The sequence below is a fragment of the Tachysurus vachellii genome, chromosome 25 (assembly GCF_030014155.1).
Source record: "Tachysurus vachellii isolate PV-2020 chromosome 25, HZAU_Pvac_v1, whole genome shotgun sequence".
In the NCBI taxonomy this organism is placed as follows: Eukaryota; Metazoa; Chordata; class Actinopteri; order Siluriformes; family Bagridae; genus Tachysurus; species Tachysurus vachellii.
The window spans coordinates 16,168,764-16,190,185 of NC_083484.1; the positions used below are offsets into that span (position 1 = coordinate 16,168,764).

Below are 21,422 nucleotides of genomic sequence, written 5' to 3' on the forward strand. Positions count from 1 at the left end.
TTATATTCCGTATATATATATATATATATATATACATATATATATATATATATATATATATATATATATATATATATATATATATATATATATATATATATATATACAAACATTGCTTTGTCACTTAGAAACTATTACAAAATGCCCCAGTCAATGAGAAAATGGGTGCAAGCTCGAGGTGTGTGGCAGCGTAATGGTGATGCATCATACGTCTCAGACTCTGTATGTTAATCTGTGCAAAAAAAGTGCTTCCAAAGACACCTGCCTCGTAATTGCCACTTTTCCGAAAAAAAAAAAAAAACAACAACAAAAAAAAACAGAAGAACAAACGTTTCCTCCTTTGGACAAAATACATTCTGTACAATGCATATATAAACAAATCGTATGTACATGTCCATATAATATATACCCATACATCATATATACACACATTCACTCACTACACAACATGATTTCAACTGCAATACATACCTGCAATTGTTTAAGAAAACAAACAAAAAAAGGAAGGAAAAAATTAAAAATGTCCAGGCTGTCCGGCCGTGAAGTCCAGAAGAAGTTAAAAGTGAATGTTCTCTCCGAATCCGGTGAACTCTCCACTGACATGTGGATAAACAACAGACTACGTTTCCTCGTTAGGGCTTTCAGGATCGGATACTTTATAATGAAAAAAAAGTCCAACTGCTGCGTTGCAGAGGCAGATCACTGAGACGTGGGAAGAGACGAAGAAGGGAAGCGGGTTAAAAATGACAACATCCAAAGGAACTTGCTTCTCCAACAGTTCTGTATTTTCTTCTCTTGTCTAACTGAAGCAGACGTGATAATGTGGCATGATTAAGAGGGAAAAGAAAAAAGAATAAACAATATGTGGTGTTTCTGTCCTCCACACATATGCACCTCACAAACGGTTTATTTCACCGGTGTATATTTAGATGCATATTTAAATACCTCGGATGAAGAGACTCGAAAAGCAAAGAGAGAGAGAGCGAGAGAGACAGAGAGAAAGATGTGATGAACAGAAGGAATCTGTGTATGTCATGTCTTAGAAGAACAGCACCTTTTTTAAACACACATGGAAACGTCTCCTTCCCTGTGGATGAGATGTTCACGTAGTTCTTGTGTAAAGAGTTTGTAAAGCATTGCTCAAATGTTTGAACGGGAGACGCAGACGGTCCTTGGACACCTTCTTTACATGCATGTCTGAAAGCCTCTCTGAGACGCAAGCATTTTGTGTTGAAGGATGAAAGGTCCTAGAGAAAAAAGTCTGAGAAGGAGCAGAAGACGGAGGGTACCTAGGTTCTCTTTGGGGTCACCTGGGGCTCTTATGTTTCAGAGCCTCAGTTTCCTCTCTGTCAAGCGAGCGAGTCGCGAGATAGCGCCCTGGCGTTATAGCCATGCCATCCTGGGGACGGTCCTAGGTGAGGCGTCCAATTAGATTCCAGATTGTCCTCCACAAAGCTGTGTGCTTGGCTGGTGGGAGAGAGACGGGATAGAAAGAAAAATAGGGATGCAGAAGAGCGAGGAAATCACTGCTACTTCTTAGAGAAGAGATGGACCGACTACTCTGCGCTAAGCTGCGAAGCAGAATGTTTACCTGAGTCTCTTATTCCTGTTGGCTGAGGTATATCACCGACCAGAGACCCTGTAGACCATGTTCTTCAACCATGTCTTTAAGGATGCCTTGTTTTTATTACTGAATTTTAAAAACTTGCTTGTAATATAGCCATATATGCAATTAAGGCTCTCGAAGAAACAGAAGGTAATCAGTCCATTCTCTTCTCTAGTCTCAAAGTTCATCTTTAGACTTTAGACAGTTAAAGATATTAACGCTTCTCTTATTGTGCTGTTCATCTGAACCCAGTTTCTCCTTCCAGCCTAGTTATATTAGTGCATCTATTTTTTTAACACACCAACTCGAATCGAGTGCTTTGAATCACAAGCATGAGTCCTATAAGGCCTAAAGGCTTACAACAAATTAGTTATAAAAGACATTTCACAGCCTGCTGCATTGGATAAGCTAGGTCGTCATGATTATGACTGTATAATATGTTTATCATGATAACATATATAAAATGAAAACAAGACATCAGAATATCTGCAGACAGATGTGACGTGATTCTATATAGCGTAGAAGAATATAAGGTAGAGAATTATTGTACAGATGCGCACTTTTTTCAAGGTCAAATGTTCTAATCAGAGATCAGAGGCGCCAATATTTACAGTAACTAGGTAGATCTTTGCTAATCTCCTGCAAGGTTTTCAGTTGAATCAGTGTTCAGAGCAAATGCAAGTTAAAGGGAAAGGACAGAAGGACAGGAAAGACAATCTTTTGCTTTTGGAAATGGTTACTTTCATTTCTTGATGTTATCAAGGTGAAATCTGACCTCTGAACTCACGAGCCTCTGTGTTGTGAGCGAACAGAAACCAAGAATTCAGAGCTGTGGTCTTTCATATATCAAATTTGAAAATTTGCTGTAAATAAATATAAATTTATGGCAGATAGTATTGGCACCTCTGTAGTATAATCACAGCTGAAATCTTGACTGTAGGTTGAGCTACTTAAAAAAAAGCCTAATAAAGTCCATATAAAAACATAACTGAGATGTCACTTATTAGTTCCTTATTTCAAACCCTAAAGCAGTGGGAGTATAAATGTACTGTAAAACAAGAAAAAATATAGCAAACTGATATTGTTTACAAGACGGTAACAAGTCAGGCCCTCTGTGATTGGCCTAGTGTCGTATTTTGATATGAAAACGTCCTGACAGAGACCACCTCACACTGCATTCATGAAACACTGAACATTCAAAGGAGTAATGAACAGCATGGCAAGAAAAATGGACACCAAGGAGCTGGGGTGAAGGGAGGAAGGGGTTTGGGTTAATGGGAGGCAATTCTATGAGACACAGATATCTGACTGCTTTTTTTCTTTATCTATAGCACCAGTTGATCACACACAGGTTCTGAGATTGAGAAGAGAAAAACATTGCACAAGTCCAGCAATCTACTGAGGCAGCTTCCTTCATTTCAAATTTCAATTTGAAGACCAAGAGTACTTCTCGTTAAGTGTGATGTTAAAAAAAAATGAACGGCTTCTTCTGCTTTCGAAAGAAAAAAAATTTATGAAAATGTTTCCCTGTTCCAGATCATAATATCGTCCAAGTCACTTTAACGTGAACGAGCGAGACGCGTGATGCCAAATGGGAACGTGTTGTCGAAATCGTTATTCTGTTGCTTGTTTGAAAACCCTGTTGAAGGATGCAGAAAAGGCACTAAGGAAGCCAGACGACATGACAATACGAGCGGATCTGCTTCAGAAAGCCTTGAAAGCTGGCATTATCTGAACAGGTTTAGACCTTTTACCCACATAGTTTTTTTTTAGAGAATTATGTCTTTTTGTTTTACACAGCACTCTAGAGGTCAGTTAACCAGCTGAAAAAACCCCCCAAAAAAATCTAAATTCAGGAATTCAGATCATTCACAAGCGTCACCCACATTTGGTTCACTGGACACCACATATGATGTCATTCCAAAGCAACATATGATGGAAAAAGTCATGTATTTTTTCTACTTTACTCAACAGGATATATGAGATCCATCCACTGGAGAGCCCTTTAGTAGTTTCGTGTGGATGGTGTAAGGATACGCGCCTCCCAATAAAGATGTGCCTCATGCAGGAAAAAAATGATGAAAAAGGGCAGAAGTAAGGGATGTTATCATTCTTCGCTCGGATTGGCGTAGTGCCGTTAGAGACCTGCTCCCCCTCCTTCTAATCCGCTTCCCATGTTTGATGTTGTTGTGGTCCCGTTTGCCATAGAGGCTTTTTGGTTGGCGCACATCTCTCCATTCCGGCCGAGGTGCGTATGAAGTGGGGGGTGGGTGGGAGAAGCTACTTTGGGGGACGGGCCTCCGTTCTGGGGCGGGTTGTCGGAGGAGATGTCCGAGGGAGAGACTCCAAAGGCAGGAGCGGCGCTCATTTCTCCTCCGCCAACACTCACACCGGGGTCTGGAGAACCCAGGGAGGGAAGCTGCTCTTCCTAGCAAAGACAAAGAGAAAGAAAGAAAGGGGAGGGAGAGAAAATAGAGGAAAGAAAGGACACAAGGAGCGTTTGAAGGACAGAAGGTGGATGAAGAAAAGAATAGAAGAAAAAATGAAAACAAAAGGACAAAATGGTGCAAAGAATCATTCAAAGAAGACAGAAGGAGAGAGGGAAGAAGAAAAAGAAAAGGAGAGAAGGACAGATATGGTCACAAGGGATGGGAAAAGTAGTGGGAAGGGAAAAAAGAGGAGAATGAGTTACACGGCCGAGGTATGGGATACATCCATAAAAATGCTCCAGAAGGGAGAAATAAAAAGTCACGCAGAAAGAGAGAAAAACAGGAGAGAGAGAAAAGAGAGAGGGATGAGGGAGGGATTAAAAATCTGGGGTTGATATACAAGGTCAGCTGAGCGGTTCCACTCCCCTCCTCTCCCAATGCTGCACTGTGCAGTTGAGACAGGAACGTCATGTTGTGCAATAAATATTACACTAAGACCAACGTCAAAGATTATAAGCACTTGCTCACAGAGAAAATCTTTAACTTTATATTTTGGAAAATGGGGTTTAAATTCCAAGAAATCAAATGCTGATGATTCCGCTGCGCAATCGTCTCCACCCTCTCAAGCATATTATACAGTAGGGTCCAAGGTTTTAGGTCCACTAACAAGAACTGGTTTTACATTAACAAACACTGTTAGCGATACACTGAGCTCTTTGTTTTGATCAAAGCTGATACTGACACACACAACCCTGGAATAAAATACAGACCAGTTTGAAAATTGTGTTTTAGACCAGTATTGTCCACAACATTGTAATGCAATATGTATGTATGTAGTAATGCGTATATGTAGTAATGCAGTACGTAAAATATCCAATTTTATGCCAAAAGTCACTCAGCTCACAGGGGTAGATTTTAGTTTACACTGTACTTCAGTTATATTAGATCCTGACCTATGTTGCATCAGTTTAGAGTGAAACTAGAGCCTTTATTTTGATGCCATTATAAACAATGAGAATCTGGTTGAACAAACTTTGTAATTGATAAAAAGAAACCAGTAATTTTTGCAGGATATTAACACTGGATTCGACTTTAAAGTTTATTTTTGGTTAAATGGAATGAACCAATATTTTTGCTTTGCTTTTTGTCTTGCCCACATTAGAAGTTGTAATGGTGCATCCCCAACTACTACTAATGCCTGAACTAAAAAAAGTGATACTCATTTCCTCCTGCTTGAAGGCTGAATCTGATTACACATATTGGCGAGCCAGCCAGGAGTGAGAATAACATAAACTAAAATGATCAATTATAACTATAAAATTTGTTGAACTAAAAAATTTTAAACTATTCCTAGGTAAGGTTAGGTTTTGGGTTTTAGGTCTTTGGTCAGTGTGTATTTTGAGAGTTGCAGGTGAGAATGGTGAAGTGAATTCCGGCAGATTTCCGATATTGCAAAAGTTTGTGAAGGATTGTTAAATGATTAGCAACAGAGTTGATGTTCATGTTGGTAGCTTATGTGCTGTTATACAGTACTGCAGTTGTCTCATTAAATCTAACCAATTGTCCTGGTCATTCTTATCAATTTTTAGTCACATTAGTCTTGTACATCAGTTATTAGCCATTATGGTCTCAATTGGTCTCAAATAGTGCTATTTCACTGAACATTACAGAGTTGCTATTGACAAAATTTTGTTTCTTGGTAGTGGACTCAGACCTCTGGACACCGCTGTAATTGAGAGAGTATTGTTTAAGCTCCAGAGCCTGTTCAGATCAGTCTGGCCACAGTGAATTACTCTTCAAATATTCCATAACAATGTTACACCATACTGCAGCTAAATTTATTATATAAATGGAGCAGTGGAGAAACATTTTGGACCACAGTGACCACAGAGTTTGTGATCTTTGTAAGATTCATATTTAATATTTGTACCAGACTGATGCAGTGTTTTTCTTCAAAATGTATGCTTGAACATTTAAGGGTTTCTTTTAACTTTTTAGATCATGTCTAGGCTTGTGGGACGTTGGTCATCCCTGCTCATGATTTAGCTGTGCATTCTGGTAGTGGCAACTGTGGAAAACACGGATTGTGGATTTCTAGAAAAAACACATTTTATTCTGTGACCCAATTGTTGTGTAATGTTGTGTAGAGATGATTAAATCCTTATATCACACAAGCCTTTTCATGTCTCTTCAAAGTGTTACAAATCTGTCATTAATAACCTTTGTTATAAAACCAGGACAATCAACACAAGTGATATCAATTTAAATCCTATTAGCAATGCTGGTAAAAAAAAAAAGGTGCTTGATGTACATATTTTAATATGAGCATTGTATTTTGGCTTATCCTCTATTCTTACCTACAAAGTTGAAGCCTAAATCAGAGTTCATTTACTATATAAAACAAGTCTAGTGAGTGTGTCAAGTTCGGTCCATTTCAGTGAGGTCTGGATTATGGCAGTAAGAAAGGAAACATCTGAGATAAAAAAAATCCTGATAAAGATCAACAACACTGCGATAATCTACAATCTCAAAGCTACAGTGTATTAAAGTGTTTATTAGAGGAGATAAACATGTCATAAGCATGAAAATACTCATCTGCGTGGTGTAGAAAATGGTTGGTGTACTTATTCATGTTTATCGCAGGATGAAGAATGAGCGTTTGTGTTAATCTTTCAGTGAGTGTGTATGTGTTACGCAATGGTCAGATATGCTCACTTGTTAAAATTTTGTAATTTGTTTTGAAGTGAAAGTCAACTTCATGGCACATATAGAATGATTTTTTTTTTAAAATACGCATTTAAAAAATTATGCTTGATTTCAGACTATTACATTAGCAAGAAGCAAATGTTGCTAACATAACCCAGTCTGAATTAAAGTACAGCACTGATGTCATTTATCATTCCGATAAGGCATTGTTATATGTTTATTTCTAAATATATGTATAATATATATATATATATATATATATATATATATATATATATATATATATATATATATTGTAACAGAATAAACAATTTGTTTTCTCTTCTCAATCAGAACCTTTGACATAATGCTTGAAAATGGGAAGGAATTTAGGAAATTCCACATGAGCCTGAGTGCAGGAGTTACAGGCGACATTATCAACAAGGAAATGCTGGTTGATGAGGACAACAGGAGTGAAGGATGTATCTCTGTCAGAGCTCGATTAGTCATCAACTGGGATCCTAATTACTGCTCATACCAAGGTCATTAACTTTGGACAAATTGTGACTGAAGAGTCCACAGATGACATCTCCTGTGGTGAGCTAGATTTCTCTGCGAGTTAGAAGTGAAATCTCTGTATATAGTGAGATATTAGCATAAAGAAAAGGCTTGTACACCTTAAAGCATTATACAAACATAAAAACACACATTTTTATTACCCCATGTTTTATTCATTCCCGGAATATGGAAAACTCCCATTTCCTCTCCAGTTCAAGCAACAGCACAACACTTCCACCAACATAGCGTCGCTCGAACCACCGGACATCAAGTGCACAAGCTGTACGAACACGAATGCACACTGACGTCCACTCACACACATGCATGCACGCAATGCACATCATTGACCCGGTCCAGGCAGGATTGAGACGGATACGGAGATTTCCCAGAGTTCCAATCATCTAGTTCAGAGAGCACTGATGAAGTAGATGACGGCGTGGTAATGAAACCTTTCCCACCCTGAATCATAGCACATGCCCTGTGTGTGTGTGTGTGTGTGTGTGTGTGTGTGTGTGTGTGTGTGTGCGAAGCAGTGGTGGAAAGGCAGCTTATACATCCTCTATTTAGCAATTTATTTTTTCTTTTGTACACGCCATTCAATTCCATTCACGATTTCAAATTTTCATCCTGATGGTCGGAGTTCCTGATGGTCAAAAAAAGGCAGGGTTTTTTTAACCACAAATTCTTTACAATGAAGAAGAATTTGAATGTTATTTCTACCTCTAAACAATCATTGAAGAATCTTTATATTTAATCTAACTCCAAACAGAACCCGACATTGTAAATCAGACGAATTAAAGAAATTGATTTGATTGCATAACCCTTATAACCAGACCATTTAAATTATTTGTTTTAATGCCAATCTTGACTTGGCTTCCCTCTTTACTGATGGCAACAAAAATAGAGCCCTTATGCAGTGAATTTCAGCGATCCAGCCAGTTGACCGTGAAAAAAATCAATGTGAAGATCGAACAACAAAATATTTAACAAAATATTCGACACTCTTTTCTGTACTCTTTCCACCGCTTACATGTATTTTATCAGACTTTAGTGAGAGTGTGTGTGTGTGTGTGTCGTCCATAAGAACAAAAGTATATGTGCATGCCGTTGTGACAGTAATGACAGAAATGCACCTCACAAATGAGAAAAGCATTTAAATGCAGCAGTCTGGACCCTGAAGGCAACAGCTGAATGGGATGGAATGGAAAATGTGAGCCTTCAGTGGATGCTGGAGATTTTCTATCCGCACCGCAAAATAAATTTATTATCATTTGTAATCGTAAAAATGTAAAAAAGTGAACCGAATAAAAGGTTGCTTAAAAAGGTCGGACAATTCCTCTTTTGCAGAATATCAGTAGAGATATTGTGTATGTGGTAATTATTATGTAAGTTAATGTATCACTTAGCATATAATAACGACTGTATTTAAAGTGTTAGCTTTCTTTTATTATTTTTTCTGAATGTACATTTGTGTATGACGACAATGGAGCACATACCCCCCACCCCACCCCCCAAACACACACACACACACACACACACACACACACACACACAGGTCAGGCGTGGTTGGTTGGTAGGTTGGGTGGTTGGTTTGTAGGGTGGGTGATGATGGGTGGCTCACACTCAGCTGCTTCATTACCTGTGCATTCGAGGAGGGACGGGTGCGAGACGGGGCTGCACTAGGATGGATTGCCGCCTCCCCTAAGAGAAATCACCGTATCTCATCAACACATGGAGAGGTGTGTGTGTGAGAGAGAGAGAGAGAGAGGAGAGGGAGAGAAACAGCATAGGAGAAGATGTGTGTGTGTGTGTGTTTGTGTGTGTGGGTGTGTGGGTGTGTGTGTGTGTTGTGATGGTGGTTGAGTGAAGGTTTATGTGTAAATAGAGTAAAGAGGAGGATGTAGAGAATGTGGGGAAATTGTCTCCCGGTTTGGGTTCACACAAATACACACACACACACACACATATATATATATACAAACACACACAAAACACATATTTCAGATAACACAAAAACACACAAACATAAAAATACTTGCAAAGAGTAAAATATCTGCAGGAAAAAAGAAACACGTTTTCATTAAAAAAATAAAGTAAATTATCATTCTGATGTAGAGTATCAGCCAGCATGCTGTAAAAGATCAACTTAAATTTAACATAGGGATGATACTGAGATCTACTGACTTAAACTGAAACAAAGGGCTAAGCTCCACACCTACAACACATGCACAAAACCACACCAATGTGCATGCCATTCCTGTAGAGGTAGTCAAGAAAAAGTGAACTGGTGATTAAGTACAACCATAAAAGCATGAAGAACAGAGACTAGTGGTTAAGAAAAGATCCATGAAATCAGCCAGGGCTGTATACGTTCTTTGTCATACTGTAATTTGCGATGTCACTCTCACAAACATATAAATAAATAAAAAAAAAAAAGCCGGTACACAATTTAGCGCAAGTTGACTTTGATTCACAGAACTAGTATTTCAAACCTAGCATGGAAACACAGCACATGCAGAGAAAAGCGGTTGAGCTAGATCATGTGTGTTTATGGATGATTATGGAAATGTTGGCCAAGGTTGGCCAAGGTTATGTTGGCCGAATTTGTGCCGAATCTCAATACGAACACAAATGTGCCACAAATGTGTTCTGATCAAGATATGTATACACTGAAGATTAGCTCGTGTTTTTTTTTTTTTTTTTTAAGGTGACTCAGAGAGGTCCAGAGATCCGATCCCAGCTCCTCTTGAAAGTTTTGGTCTGGGTTTTGCTTCAAGCGTAAAAAACGCCTCCTTGTTTGTAGGTATAACTCTGCATGATGACATGGTATGTATCCAAAAAACACTGTTCTTCACAGATTGAGTGTTGGCACCAAAAGACAATATTATGAAACCAACTGCAACCTGCATTAATCAACACTTTCAGAAAAGAAGTGGATTCAGGTATTCAACCAAGTGCCCAGAGATGTTTGGTGGACATCTCGCAATGGATGGAACCTCATCATCTAAACTAAAAATCCCAGCCAGACTGAACCAGAGGAACTCTCAGATCACGTGCAATCTTGGGGTAGTTCTGGGCACAGAGGTCATTCAGCTGCTCATTTAGTTACTTGTCTTCTCAAGAATGATGTAATGGAACATACTGTTGGTAATTTTCTTCCGGAACCGATCCACTTGTTCTCTGACATTATTTTACTGCATTGTATTAATGTGTATTAATGTATTCCATTTAAAAATGTACATTTAAAGCATTTAGCAGATGTTCTTTTATCCAGAGCAACTTACTTCATACAAGTGAGCAGTAGCAGGTTAGAGTCTTTGCCCAAGGATCTAGTTGTACCAGCATGGCAGTGGTGGGATTTGAACACACAACTTTCAGATCCATAGTCTAACAACTGAGCTACTCTAAATAATTGAGCTTCTCTACAAAGGCAAAACAGACCCAACTACCTGAAGCAATCCCAGTTCTCCACCATGTCCCGTTCTTAACGTTCCACACCTTTCAACAGATTGGATTTCTACCTTTGGTAGTCAACTGCATCAACTGCAAGCAACCTTCAGGTAAGCCTTCATTCACCACCCGCGACAGATGCAAATCCCATTCATTATCACCTGACCCTGAAGACTGCGAGGCATATCCACCAGTGACTTGTTACACAGTCTTCTTACTACAAGACTTGTTGCCTTGCTCTGATTAAATCTTGCTTTTGTGTTTGCTCAACCTAACTCAGGCTTTTAACCATTTACCTGGTTATTTTTACCTGGTTACTCACCAGTCAAACCACATTCTGGACCCAACAGTGACTTTAGGAGCACATGCCTGTCTTGGGCATCGTAAAGGACCAATGAATTTCCTTTATCTATCTGACTATTTATTTAAGACCCGTGTGGCCAATTGTTGTTGTTAAGGCATCACTTTTAGTCCTGTGTTAAGGTCAAGTGCTTCTCAAAATCTAGTGCTTCTAACACACTGATTCAAATGTTTAGATGTATCAGACGATTATTGTTGAGGGATTAGCAAAAAAGGTTTCCATAAATATGATAGGAAGCCCGTATTTCTGGTCTTGTTTGATTTATTAAACAATGCATTAGGTCTGAATGTCTACATAGAGAATGTCTTAATAACACATTGAAGAATGGTAAGGTAAAATCTAACATTATGAACAAAATGTTTTTTTTTTAATGTTGGTTCTTCATGTATTCCTCTTCCACCAACTGAGCTCTAGCCTGTGCTTCGCTGCATGCCTTCTTTCCCTTTTGACTCCGGATAAGCCAAGCTAAGTCCTTGTTATTGTGGGAAAGATTCTCAGCTGAATCGTGAAACAGCAGGAGCGCTAGACTGCATCACCGCCTGCAGAACAAGGATTCTGCCTGCTTCTGAGAACAGACAAGACGATTTATTCTTTGATTCTACAATTTGATTTCATCACACCACCTCACTAGGTGGTTTATTTCTAACATAAGAAACCACTGAGTTCAATTAAGAACCCTGAGTTTGTGTATTAAAGGAAGGGGATGTAATGGGATCTGGCTGTGATGTCCAGTGACATGGGTCTACTTCCCTTCTGATACAGAGAACAATAGAAATGTTCTTTTAAAAAATATATATATATATATATATTTAAACCCTCGGGGGTTTTCTCCGGGTACTCCGGTTTCCTCCTCCGGTCCAAAGACATGCATGGTAGGTTGATTGGCATCTCTGGAAAATTGTCCGTAGTGTGTGATTGCGTGAGTGAATGAGAGTGTGTGTGTGCCCTGTGATGGGTTGGCACTCCATCCAGGGTGTATCCTGCCTTGATGCCCGATGACGCCTGAGATAGGCACAGGCTCCCCGTGACCCGAGGTAGTTCGGATAAGCGGTAGAAGATGAATGAATGAATGAATGAATATTAAGATATATGAGGAAGATATATACTGTACGAGACAAGCTTTGGCCTCTACTGGGGAAAGATGGTGGTTAACCAATGAGCAGATGAATGGAGAAGTTCAGAAAAACTTTGAGTTCTTGTGGAAAATGATTTCCACTCGAAGGTTTGCCCTGTATATAGTACACTGTACAGGATATCAGTCTAAACACTGATGTCATGGTTGAGTCCTACTCTCTTGGAGTCACAGTTACCTGCCTAGTATCCCCAGCCCTCTGCGAGTGGTGAGCGCATGGAGTGTCCAACATTCCAGACTTTCTTCCACAGTTTTTTTGGTTGGAGAAGCGCATCTTCTTCTTGTCGGAGATTTCTATGTATTCTATCTATGGTGTAGTGCATAAGTATGCGATTTGGGATGCAGCCATTGTTCCTTATTGTATTGTTAGCCAAAGCATTTGTTCAGATTCTTCCCTTTAAGCTGCAAGCTGCCTAAAAATGCCAAAGCAACTCAATTCAGAGATTCAGAATCAAGTGCATGAACATGAATCGACAGCGTTGACACTGAATCCAGCCATGACCTGACGTGTATGCAAACCAAGTAACGGATTCCACTGCTGAGGATGCAAATAATTAGCTTTTTCAGGCAAATGAACTGACGGGCAGTGCAAAACCGATACAGAGACATCGCAAAACAGATGCACTGACACAGACGGTAGACCAAAACTGGACAGAGCGCAGAAAATAATCGTAAGAGGGGACAGGAAGACAGGAAGAGTCGAGAGAAAGCGAGAGAGAGGGAGAGACAGAGAGAGAGAGAGAGAGAGAGAGAGAGAGAGAGACAGAGAGAACAAAACAAAAGCACTGACCTGATCTGCAAACATCCTGGATTTGTGCTCTGATACGACCCCTACCCTCAGCTCATCCTCCACCGCCATCAGTCTGAAGGAAGACATCATGTAAGAAGGAAGATAAGAGAGAGCGATAGAGAGAGAGATAAGAAATTACTGCCAATAATACACATCATAAATATCAAAAGTGTGTGAAAGAATTCTCCCTCTTCTTCTTTTCGGAAACAATTGTGCAAATCCTGTTAATTAGCTTCCAAAATTTCCCTGGGGACAAAAACGGGACTGCTTTTAGATCTTCAATCACCATCTAATCATTTAGACCTGAAAAAACATTAATATTCTGTGGCTTATTTTTTTTTTTTTAGTGATGCACAGATCTGTAACGACTGGTATTCAATACATCTGGAGGACATTCTTAGAAAATCTAGAACCGAGAAGGTTTTTTTGGTTGTTCTTCTGAACAAGAAGAGTTTGGAGTAGAGAGTGGAGAAGATAAAAAGCATTCAGTTATCCATCAATCCTTCGATCGGCCTCTGCAGTATTCCGCAAAATCCACTCAGTGATATTCAGAAGAGGTTTGTCGTGCCATGTCGTGTGACATCATCACGCATTCCATCATTCCATGCACGTGTGTAGAACATGAGTAAAGCTCTCAGAGAGTCATTACGTATGTGTTTCACTGCGAGGAGATTAAAAGAAGAATGTGTTCTTGTGATTTCACCAATTCAAGTTAATGCAAAAAAGATGCTACAACAAATTCAAGAGTGACATGTTTTGGCTGTAAAAATCATGGCAAGAACCTCTGTGAAATCCTGGAGGGTTACAGTAGCTTCTGAAGAACCGTTTTCTTTCTGAAAGTGTACCAGGTTTTTTTTTCACCATTTTTTCACAATTTACCCAATACACACTGGACACACAAACAAAATGTGTTCTTTAGTAGTTTGCTGGACAATTAAGAGCTCGAAGCTTTGAAAATAGGAGATGACTGACATGAAAACAAAGCCAAAACCTTCAGAAAGGTCAGAAATCGTGCGCATGTGTAGGAAAGATGGTAAAGATGATGAAATGCACAACGGACAAATAATGAAATAAATTACACACAAATTCACAAATAAATTAGATTCAGACAACGTGGTCATTTTTTATTCCCTTAAAAAAACGTAATTATGTTTACAAAAACAGTGATGAAAAAAGAAAAGAAAAACATCACCAGACAACCAGTTCCAAGTGATAAACATGGGACAATGAGAACATCAGGTGGAACATCGGGGGAACATTGGGGGAACATCAGGTGGAATGGCTCAAAGACACAGTATGCCTCATGATGTAGAGATTAGATAAGAAACTTCCAGCAAAAAATGTTTTATATTGAATTGAAATTTGAACTAATGTCTATAAAGTTATTTAAATATTTTTTAGTACTTGATTATATTAATTAGTTATTCATTGTTTTGCATAAAAAATGAGAAAAAATGATTTCTAAAGTTTTCAGTTCAAAATTGTAGCACACTATTTAAATCGAGAAAATCGTGAAAAAATAAATTAAATAATCCACATAAGAAGCGAGATTATTTGGATTATTTCTCAAGAAATATTGTGTAAAAAATGTACCACAATTTATCACAATATCCAGATAAGTTCGTTAAATTAGAGCGTTGAGTCGCAGGGAGAGGTTTTCATTTCAACTTGTCTGCGAAATCTTCGTGTTACATCACAAATAAACAGAAAAAAAACCTAGATTTAAAAAAAATTAAAAATGCTGCATGTTCCAGACAACAGCAAATAATGAAGATGTGTTTTAAGTGTTAATGAAGTATATTATTATATTTAATTAGACGTACATCATTTTTACAAAAATTCTAATTGAAGAATCCAAAAGTTCATTTCTTCACCAAATAATCTAAATAAGCAATTCATAGTAACAACTTAATTATCATCATTTCTAGGTTTTGTGATTTTTATCATTTATGACATCATTGTTTATAATTAATATCTGTTTTGCTATCAAACACTAAGTGATCCACTGTATGTCTGCATCGCAGTGCAGCGCTGCTCTGAGGATAATACGGTGGCCGAGAAGTGCAAAACACATTAACAAATCCGAAAACAAATGAACAAATCCGAAAACAAATGAACAAATCCGAAAACAGATTAACAAATCCGAAAACACATTAAGAAATCCGAAAACACATTAACAAATCCGAAAACAAATGAACAAATCCGAAAACAAATTAACAAATCCGAAAACAAATTAACAAATCCGAAAACACATTAAAAATCCGAAAACAAATGAACAAATCCGAAAACACATTAACAAATCCGAAAACACATTAACAAATCCGAAAAACACATTAACAAATCCGAAAACAAATGAACAAATCCGAAAACAAATTAACAAATCCGAAAACAAATTAACAAATCCGAAAACAAATTAACAAATCCGAAAACACATTAACAAATTTGAAAACACAACGACAAGTCAAACAACCCAGAAACAGTAGTGTATCGTTTTTGAATGGAAACTTACCGATCATTGGACAAGACACCTGTCACTCAAGATATACAGGTATGGAATCTTATGTGTAATGTGTAAAGTTCTCCGTTTAAATATAAGAAAATAACAGAATTAATCCACAGTAATCCATTCCATCCATCCATTCCAACTTTTCCCTGCGGCAGACTGTTGAACTTCATGTATACCTTGAGTGACAGGTGTCTTGTCCAATCACAAACTATACCAACCTCTTCCGGGTTGTCTGAAATGTCGTTGTGTTTTCGTATTTGTTAATGTGTTTTCGTATTTGTTAATGTGTTTTCGTATTTGTTAATGTGTTTTCGGATTTGTTAATTTGTTTTCGGATTTGTTAATGTGTTTTCAGATTTGTTAATGTGTTTTCGGATTTGTTAATTATGTGTTTTGCACTTCTCGGCCACCGTAGGATAAATATGGAGATGATAACCGCATGCAACAAAAGTTATGCAGTAACACAATGAGAACAGATGAGAACATGAACAGCTGAAAAGTGAAATAAAGCAGGTCACTTTATAACTTATTCCCATAACCAGTAACTGTTTAGTGCATTAGTTAACATTTACAGACTTTATCCCAAAACTGTCAACAACATTAAAATGTAACTAGAAATGTACAAAAAGTGAAAATGTGTTGTTCTGTGCTGCTTCATGATGAGTCCTCCATGTGAGATGGAAGTTCACCAGGTTAGTGTTGACGTGCTAGTTTTGTCTTTAATATTCAACTAAAACTTACAAATTAGATTATTATAACTTTTTGTTTCTTTTTTCTTTCTTATACGAATAAATAGTATGTAGTTGCTACATTTCTTCAACTATTGCTCCCAAGATCATGATCTGCAAAAAACAATGCGCAGATGATGCATTGCAACCTGAATTTTATGTACCTGCAGTAAGGGGTCCAAGCACTCTTATATTCTTATTCTTCTCAATGTGGATCTTTTTCATTACCTGTCGATTATCCCTTTAATCTGGGAGTCCTTCTCCACCTGCTGCTGCCTCAGCCTCCTCTCGCTGTCCTCCAGCCGACTCTGGTACTGCAGCAGGATCTTGTTGGTCTGTTGCTCCTGAGTGAGTAGCCTCCTCTCGTACTCCTCCAGCTTGCGGTGTGACATCATCAGACGCTCCTTCAGGGAATGGATCTCCTCCTCGTACTCCCGTACCTGCATCAGTTGCAAATGATGAATAAATGATGTTATCAGAGAGCTTTGGATGAAGATTGGGGTCCAAGTGCTGGAAGAGTGAGATTTTATTTAGCTGAACATAGTTATGTTTTAATTTTGTGTAAAGTTGTGTATACAGTATAGTAAAGAAAGTTTGTTTCATGTACATCTGCTCATTAGCCCAAGAACCGAGTCATCTGATCACCTGCATTATAGTGATGTAATGTAGTTAAGGTTCCTCTTCAGGTTTATTTACTCCAAAAGACCTTTCAGGTTTATTTCATTCATCTGTCACTTAAATAATTCATGAGTCACAGCACCATCTGTTGTAGAGGTGACAAACATAACAGCAGTTCCTGAGCACCTGTCCCAGGCATTAGGAAGCTGCTTAAGAAAGGACAGAAAACATCTGCCACATCACAGTCATCTCTCTCTCTCTCTCTCTCTCTCTCTCTCTCTTTCTTACTCTCTCACTCTCCCTCTCTTTCTTACTCTCTCTCTCCCTCTCTTTCTCTCTCTCTCTCTCTCTCTCTCTCTCTCTCTCTCTCTCTCTCTCTCTCTCTCTCTTTCTTACTCTCTCCCTCTCTTTCTTACTCTCTCTCTCTCTCTCTCTCTCTCTCTCTCTCTCTTTCTTACTCTCTCTCCCTCTTTCTTACTCTCTCTCTCCCTCTCTTTCTTACTCTCTCTCTCCCTCTCTTTTTTACTCGCGCTCTCCCTCTCTTTCTTACGCTCTCTGTCTCCCTCTCTTTCTTACTCTCTCACTCTCCCTCTCTTTCTTACTCTCTCTCTCTCCCTCTCTTTCTTACTCTCTCTCTCTCCCTCTCTTTTTTACTCTCACTCTCCCTCTCTTTCTTACTCTCTCTCTCACTCTATTTTTTACTCACTCTCTCCCTCTCTTTCTTACTCTCTCTCTCTCTCTCTCTCAGTCTCTCTCTTGTTTGTGGCATATAGGAAAATACTTGACGTCAGAATTTTTATCCTGAATCGGTCACTTAGAAAATCACCGATCAGAATGAAAATTCAGCAGCAGTGTGGTATAATAAACTACGCTCAGCATTTCTGAACGTTCTATAACTTCTTAGTTCTTTTGTTTAACGAACCAGATTTCACAAATAGATTTTAACCGGAAATCACCAACTGTGATTTTCCTTGAACACCTTGGAAAAAGGTTTTACAGTTAAACATAGCAAACAAAAATTGCTTTGTGTGTGTGTGTGTGTGTATGTGTGTGTGTGTGTGTGTGCTTAATGTGTGTGTATAATAAATGCAGGCTGGTCAAAGCTTGATAAACAGTCTCAGGTAGTTTTGACTCTTGGTTAAATTTACATTTCAGGCAGATGGAGCCTGGTGTCTAACTATAGCACTGATACATATGGAGCGCTGACGGCTTAGGGTTAGTTAGCATCTGCTTTCACACTGAGCCAGATAATAACCTGAGTTAGCTAAAGTTCTGCTTTCTCTATTTACCTCTGCAATCTGAAACGTGTGAACACCTACAAACATAAATCCACTTAGCTAGAATCCCTGGCTGAAATCGCTAAATCGGTTCTGTCTGAGTGAAGCCAACATTATATAACGCTAAAAAATTATAAGTTAAAGTGTTAAAGTGTTTACTTATAACTGCTGTTAACATGCTGCAGTAACACGAGAGAATCGCACCCGGTCTAAACGCGACTCGTCCATGCTTTTGGAGTACTCCTTAAGCTTAAATTCTTCTCTCTCGATGCGTGAGCTCTCGATGTCAGCAGAAAGATGCGGCATGTTGGACACCCAGGCCACTGTCCTTTCTGACGCAGGAGTGGGCGGGTTCAAAGTGTTGGGTGATGAGCCCTGAAAACAGAATAAAAATTTCAGAAAAAGCTTTTTTTCGTTTTATGGGACATTTTTTATTTTGCCTGAGTGTGAATACAAATCATTAGTTTCATTCCTTCTCAGTTAAATCTCACATTCTGTTATAAATCTAATGATAATTTGACTTGAAATGATTTTTGTGCATTTTACACAAATATAAATGCTTCATGATGTTACCTGGAAAATAATCAATGTTACAATCACTTACGATGAATTAATCACGATCTAAAAGTAATTTAATTTTGTTTTACATTTCTAGCTGTTTAAAATTCACTCAGGTATAATTCCGACTGCCTTTTTTTTAATGAACTGTAAATAATATTTTGACAATTCCTCACACTTAGTTTCACATAATTATGTTCATTTTGTGTAAACCTGCTGAGCACCTGTTTGCTAATGGAAGGCTTGAGTAAGTGCTGCTGCGAGTGTTGTCGCTCCTTGTGTAACTGCTGCGTTGACTGTGGCGTTCCCCCCTGAGAACCCTGAGATCCCTGGCTCTCGCGGGTTGAGCTGTGCTGATGAGGAAGGCCGGGGGCGGTGTTATCCTTGACAGACAGCTGCTGCCGTGGGCCCTGCTGCCTGCTCCCAAAGCCCGACTCAGGAGACTGGAGCAGGTTTCCGCTCGGAGGCCTCGTCTTGCTTGGGGGAGTGGCACCGGCGGCCGAGCTTACAGAAAGCTGATGCGAGGTTTGAGACTTCATGCGCTGTGTGGGAGGCGGAGCCATGGAGCTCTGACGGACAGGCTGGACAGTGGTGGGGGGCGAGGCGAGGGAGGAATGAGATGTGCCTGTCTGTGAAGCCATGCCCATCATCTGCTGCTGCTGGAAGTTTTCCTGACACGTTGACAAGAGAGGACCAATTAACTCTTAGAACTGATTATTTCCGTTCTCCAAGTCTGTAAATCTCGTTGTTTTTTTGATAAATTCAGAGTAGTAAAAAAATAAAAATTTAAACGCATTTATAGATTCTCATATGTATTTACAAGTCATTTGAAACAATTCAAAAGTAAAAATGGAACAGTTGTACGAAAAATCTATTTGTAAAATAACGAAAAAAACAAACATTTAAATTTGTTTAAGCTAAAAACTGCAAACTAAACTTTTGGCTATTTCTCATTAGAACAAAGAAAAGAAGCCATACCTGCATATGCATAGAGAGTTGCCGTCTGCCATAATCTCCCCGGCTGTATTCGTCACTGTAGCTGTGGGAGTGGACGATGCTGGGCTGGCCGAGGTGCGGTCCGGGTCTGAGTGTGGAGAGGTCTTCGCTTCTGGAGAAGGCACCCCGGGCGAATTGTGGCAAGTATGCAGGATGTGAGGAGTCTGGCTCTGGGGCCAGCAGGAGGGGTGGAGGCACCTGAGCACGACTGTGCTGCCGCTGGATTTGAGGCCCATCTGTGGCCATGTGGAACAGAGGGTTCTGGAAGGAGAGTGGGTAGCGGAGTGCGGCGGCCTGCTGCTGCTGCTGCTGGGACAGCGAGTCGTTGGCGGTCCCCGTCTGGCCAAGCTGGCTTAGTCGCAGGCCACCTGACACACTGGAGCCGCCCGAGCCGGCCGACATCCGCCCTCCACCGGCACGCAGCTGACCACCGAGGCCTCCTCCAGCACCACCAAGGCCGCCGAACCCGGCAAGTGAGGCCTGGGGAGAGTTGAGCATGTCCCCCACAGACTGCAGGTTAGAGACGCTGTTCATTCTTGAGTCCTGGAGGTCCATCATAGAAATATTTTCATTAACAGTCAGAACCTATGGGTGGGGGGGAAAATGCTGCTGTTACTTGCTCTATTAAAAGTGCGCTACAAAATCTCGACTTATTTATCTACATTTTGGCGCAACTAGTTCGATTCGGATAAATCCAAAAATCCAAAACACACCACGTGTAGACAGTCACGTTTGTATGTATTAACAGCACCCACATCATCGTGTTGCCCTCTTTCGCCATGCTTGGGTGGCATTTTGAACCATGCAGTAAGCAGGCCTGTGGCGCTTCATCTTCCCACCGGATCAAAAGGAAACCAAAGTCCCTCAGCAAAGAAGGAGAGGGGGAAAGGTGTGCTGATGAGCAAGCTGCCATTCAAATGAGATTTTGAACCAAACAGCTTTCACTTTCACCACAGTAAAGCATTACTCATTGACATGGCCCATTATCGTATGACTTGCCCCTCCACCCATTCAGGTCAGCTATTTTTACCTTGCAAGCTTACCTTTGGGTCTGGGTCGGTGATATCGGAGCTGCTTGTACAGTACGCAGGACTGGACCGGGCAAGCGGTGGACGGTTGACATAGAAAACATCTTTAGAAGAGGCTCGATGCGGATGATCCCGATCAACGTAACCACCCATTCCACCTCGCGATGGATGAACAACACCGCCGGACATGGCAGAGGTCGGGGAAGGCAAGCGAGTGATATCTATAGAACTTCAGATAGAATTACAGAAATACTCTAAGTGCTGTATATTATGTTGGAAGTTAATAAGTGTAGCTGAAACCAAATTGCTAAATTAGATTCTTTTATTTTATTGGGTGTGGTTTAGTTATTGGACTTTCGTTGTCCATTGTCTCGGTTGTACAATTTACATTGGTCAACGGCATAGCAACTGCTGAGATATTGCATTAATATTTACCTTCTTGCATCATCTCCATGTATCATCTTGTTCCATGTAGAGCTAAAACTTAAGCTTAAGATCAGATTTTGACAGGTGCCCCATGCTGGCTACACACTGTGTGTGTCTCTGTGAGCTCAGTTTTTGGAGAACCTGAGGTTGATGCGACTGGACTTTTGGAATACCATCACCCACCAACATGAAACTTTATTCTGAGAGCATACTCCATCTCTGACAGAGACCCTCTTTAATCCCTGTCACCTTTGGATCCAGCAATATAAAGTTA

General features: G+C 39.6%; 1 protein-coding gene across 8 annotated transcripts in view; it reads right to left on the reverse strand.

The window, feature by feature from the left end:
- Positions 1 to 125: 125 nt before the first annotated feature.
- syngap1b (synaptic Ras GTPase activating protein 1b) overlaps positions 126 to 21,422 on the reverse strand; it is an 88,775-nt gene continuing 67,478 nt past the window's right edge. For 3 of the 8 annotated variants that reach the window (XM_060862355.1, XM_060862348.1, XM_060862356.1), the window contains 8 exons: positions 20,738 to 20,951; positions 19,677 to 20,279; positions 18,923 to 19,369; positions 18,345 to 18,515; positions 16,474 to 16,685; positions 13,012 to 13,084; positions 8,918 to 8,979; positions 126 to 1,467 (listed from right to left, as the gene is read on the reverse strand). In XM_060862355.1, coding sequence (XP_060718338.1) covers positions 1,350 to 1,467; positions 8,918 to 8,979; positions 13,012 to 13,084; positions 16,474 to 16,685; positions 18,345 to 18,515; positions 18,923 to 19,369; positions 19,677 to 20,279; positions 20,738 to 20,951 — 1,900 coding nt within the window. In that variant the 3' untranslated portion in view covers positions 126 to 1,349. Of the gene's footprint in view, positions 4,332 to 8,803; positions 8,980 to 13,011; positions 13,085 to 16,473; positions 16,686 to 18,344; positions 18,516 to 18,922; positions 19,370 to 19,676; positions 20,280 to 20,737; positions 20,952 to 21,422 lie in introns of those variants that run through there. The other 5 variants (XM_060862353.1, XM_060862349.1, XM_060862350.1 and 2 more) reach the window with 5 other exon arrangements.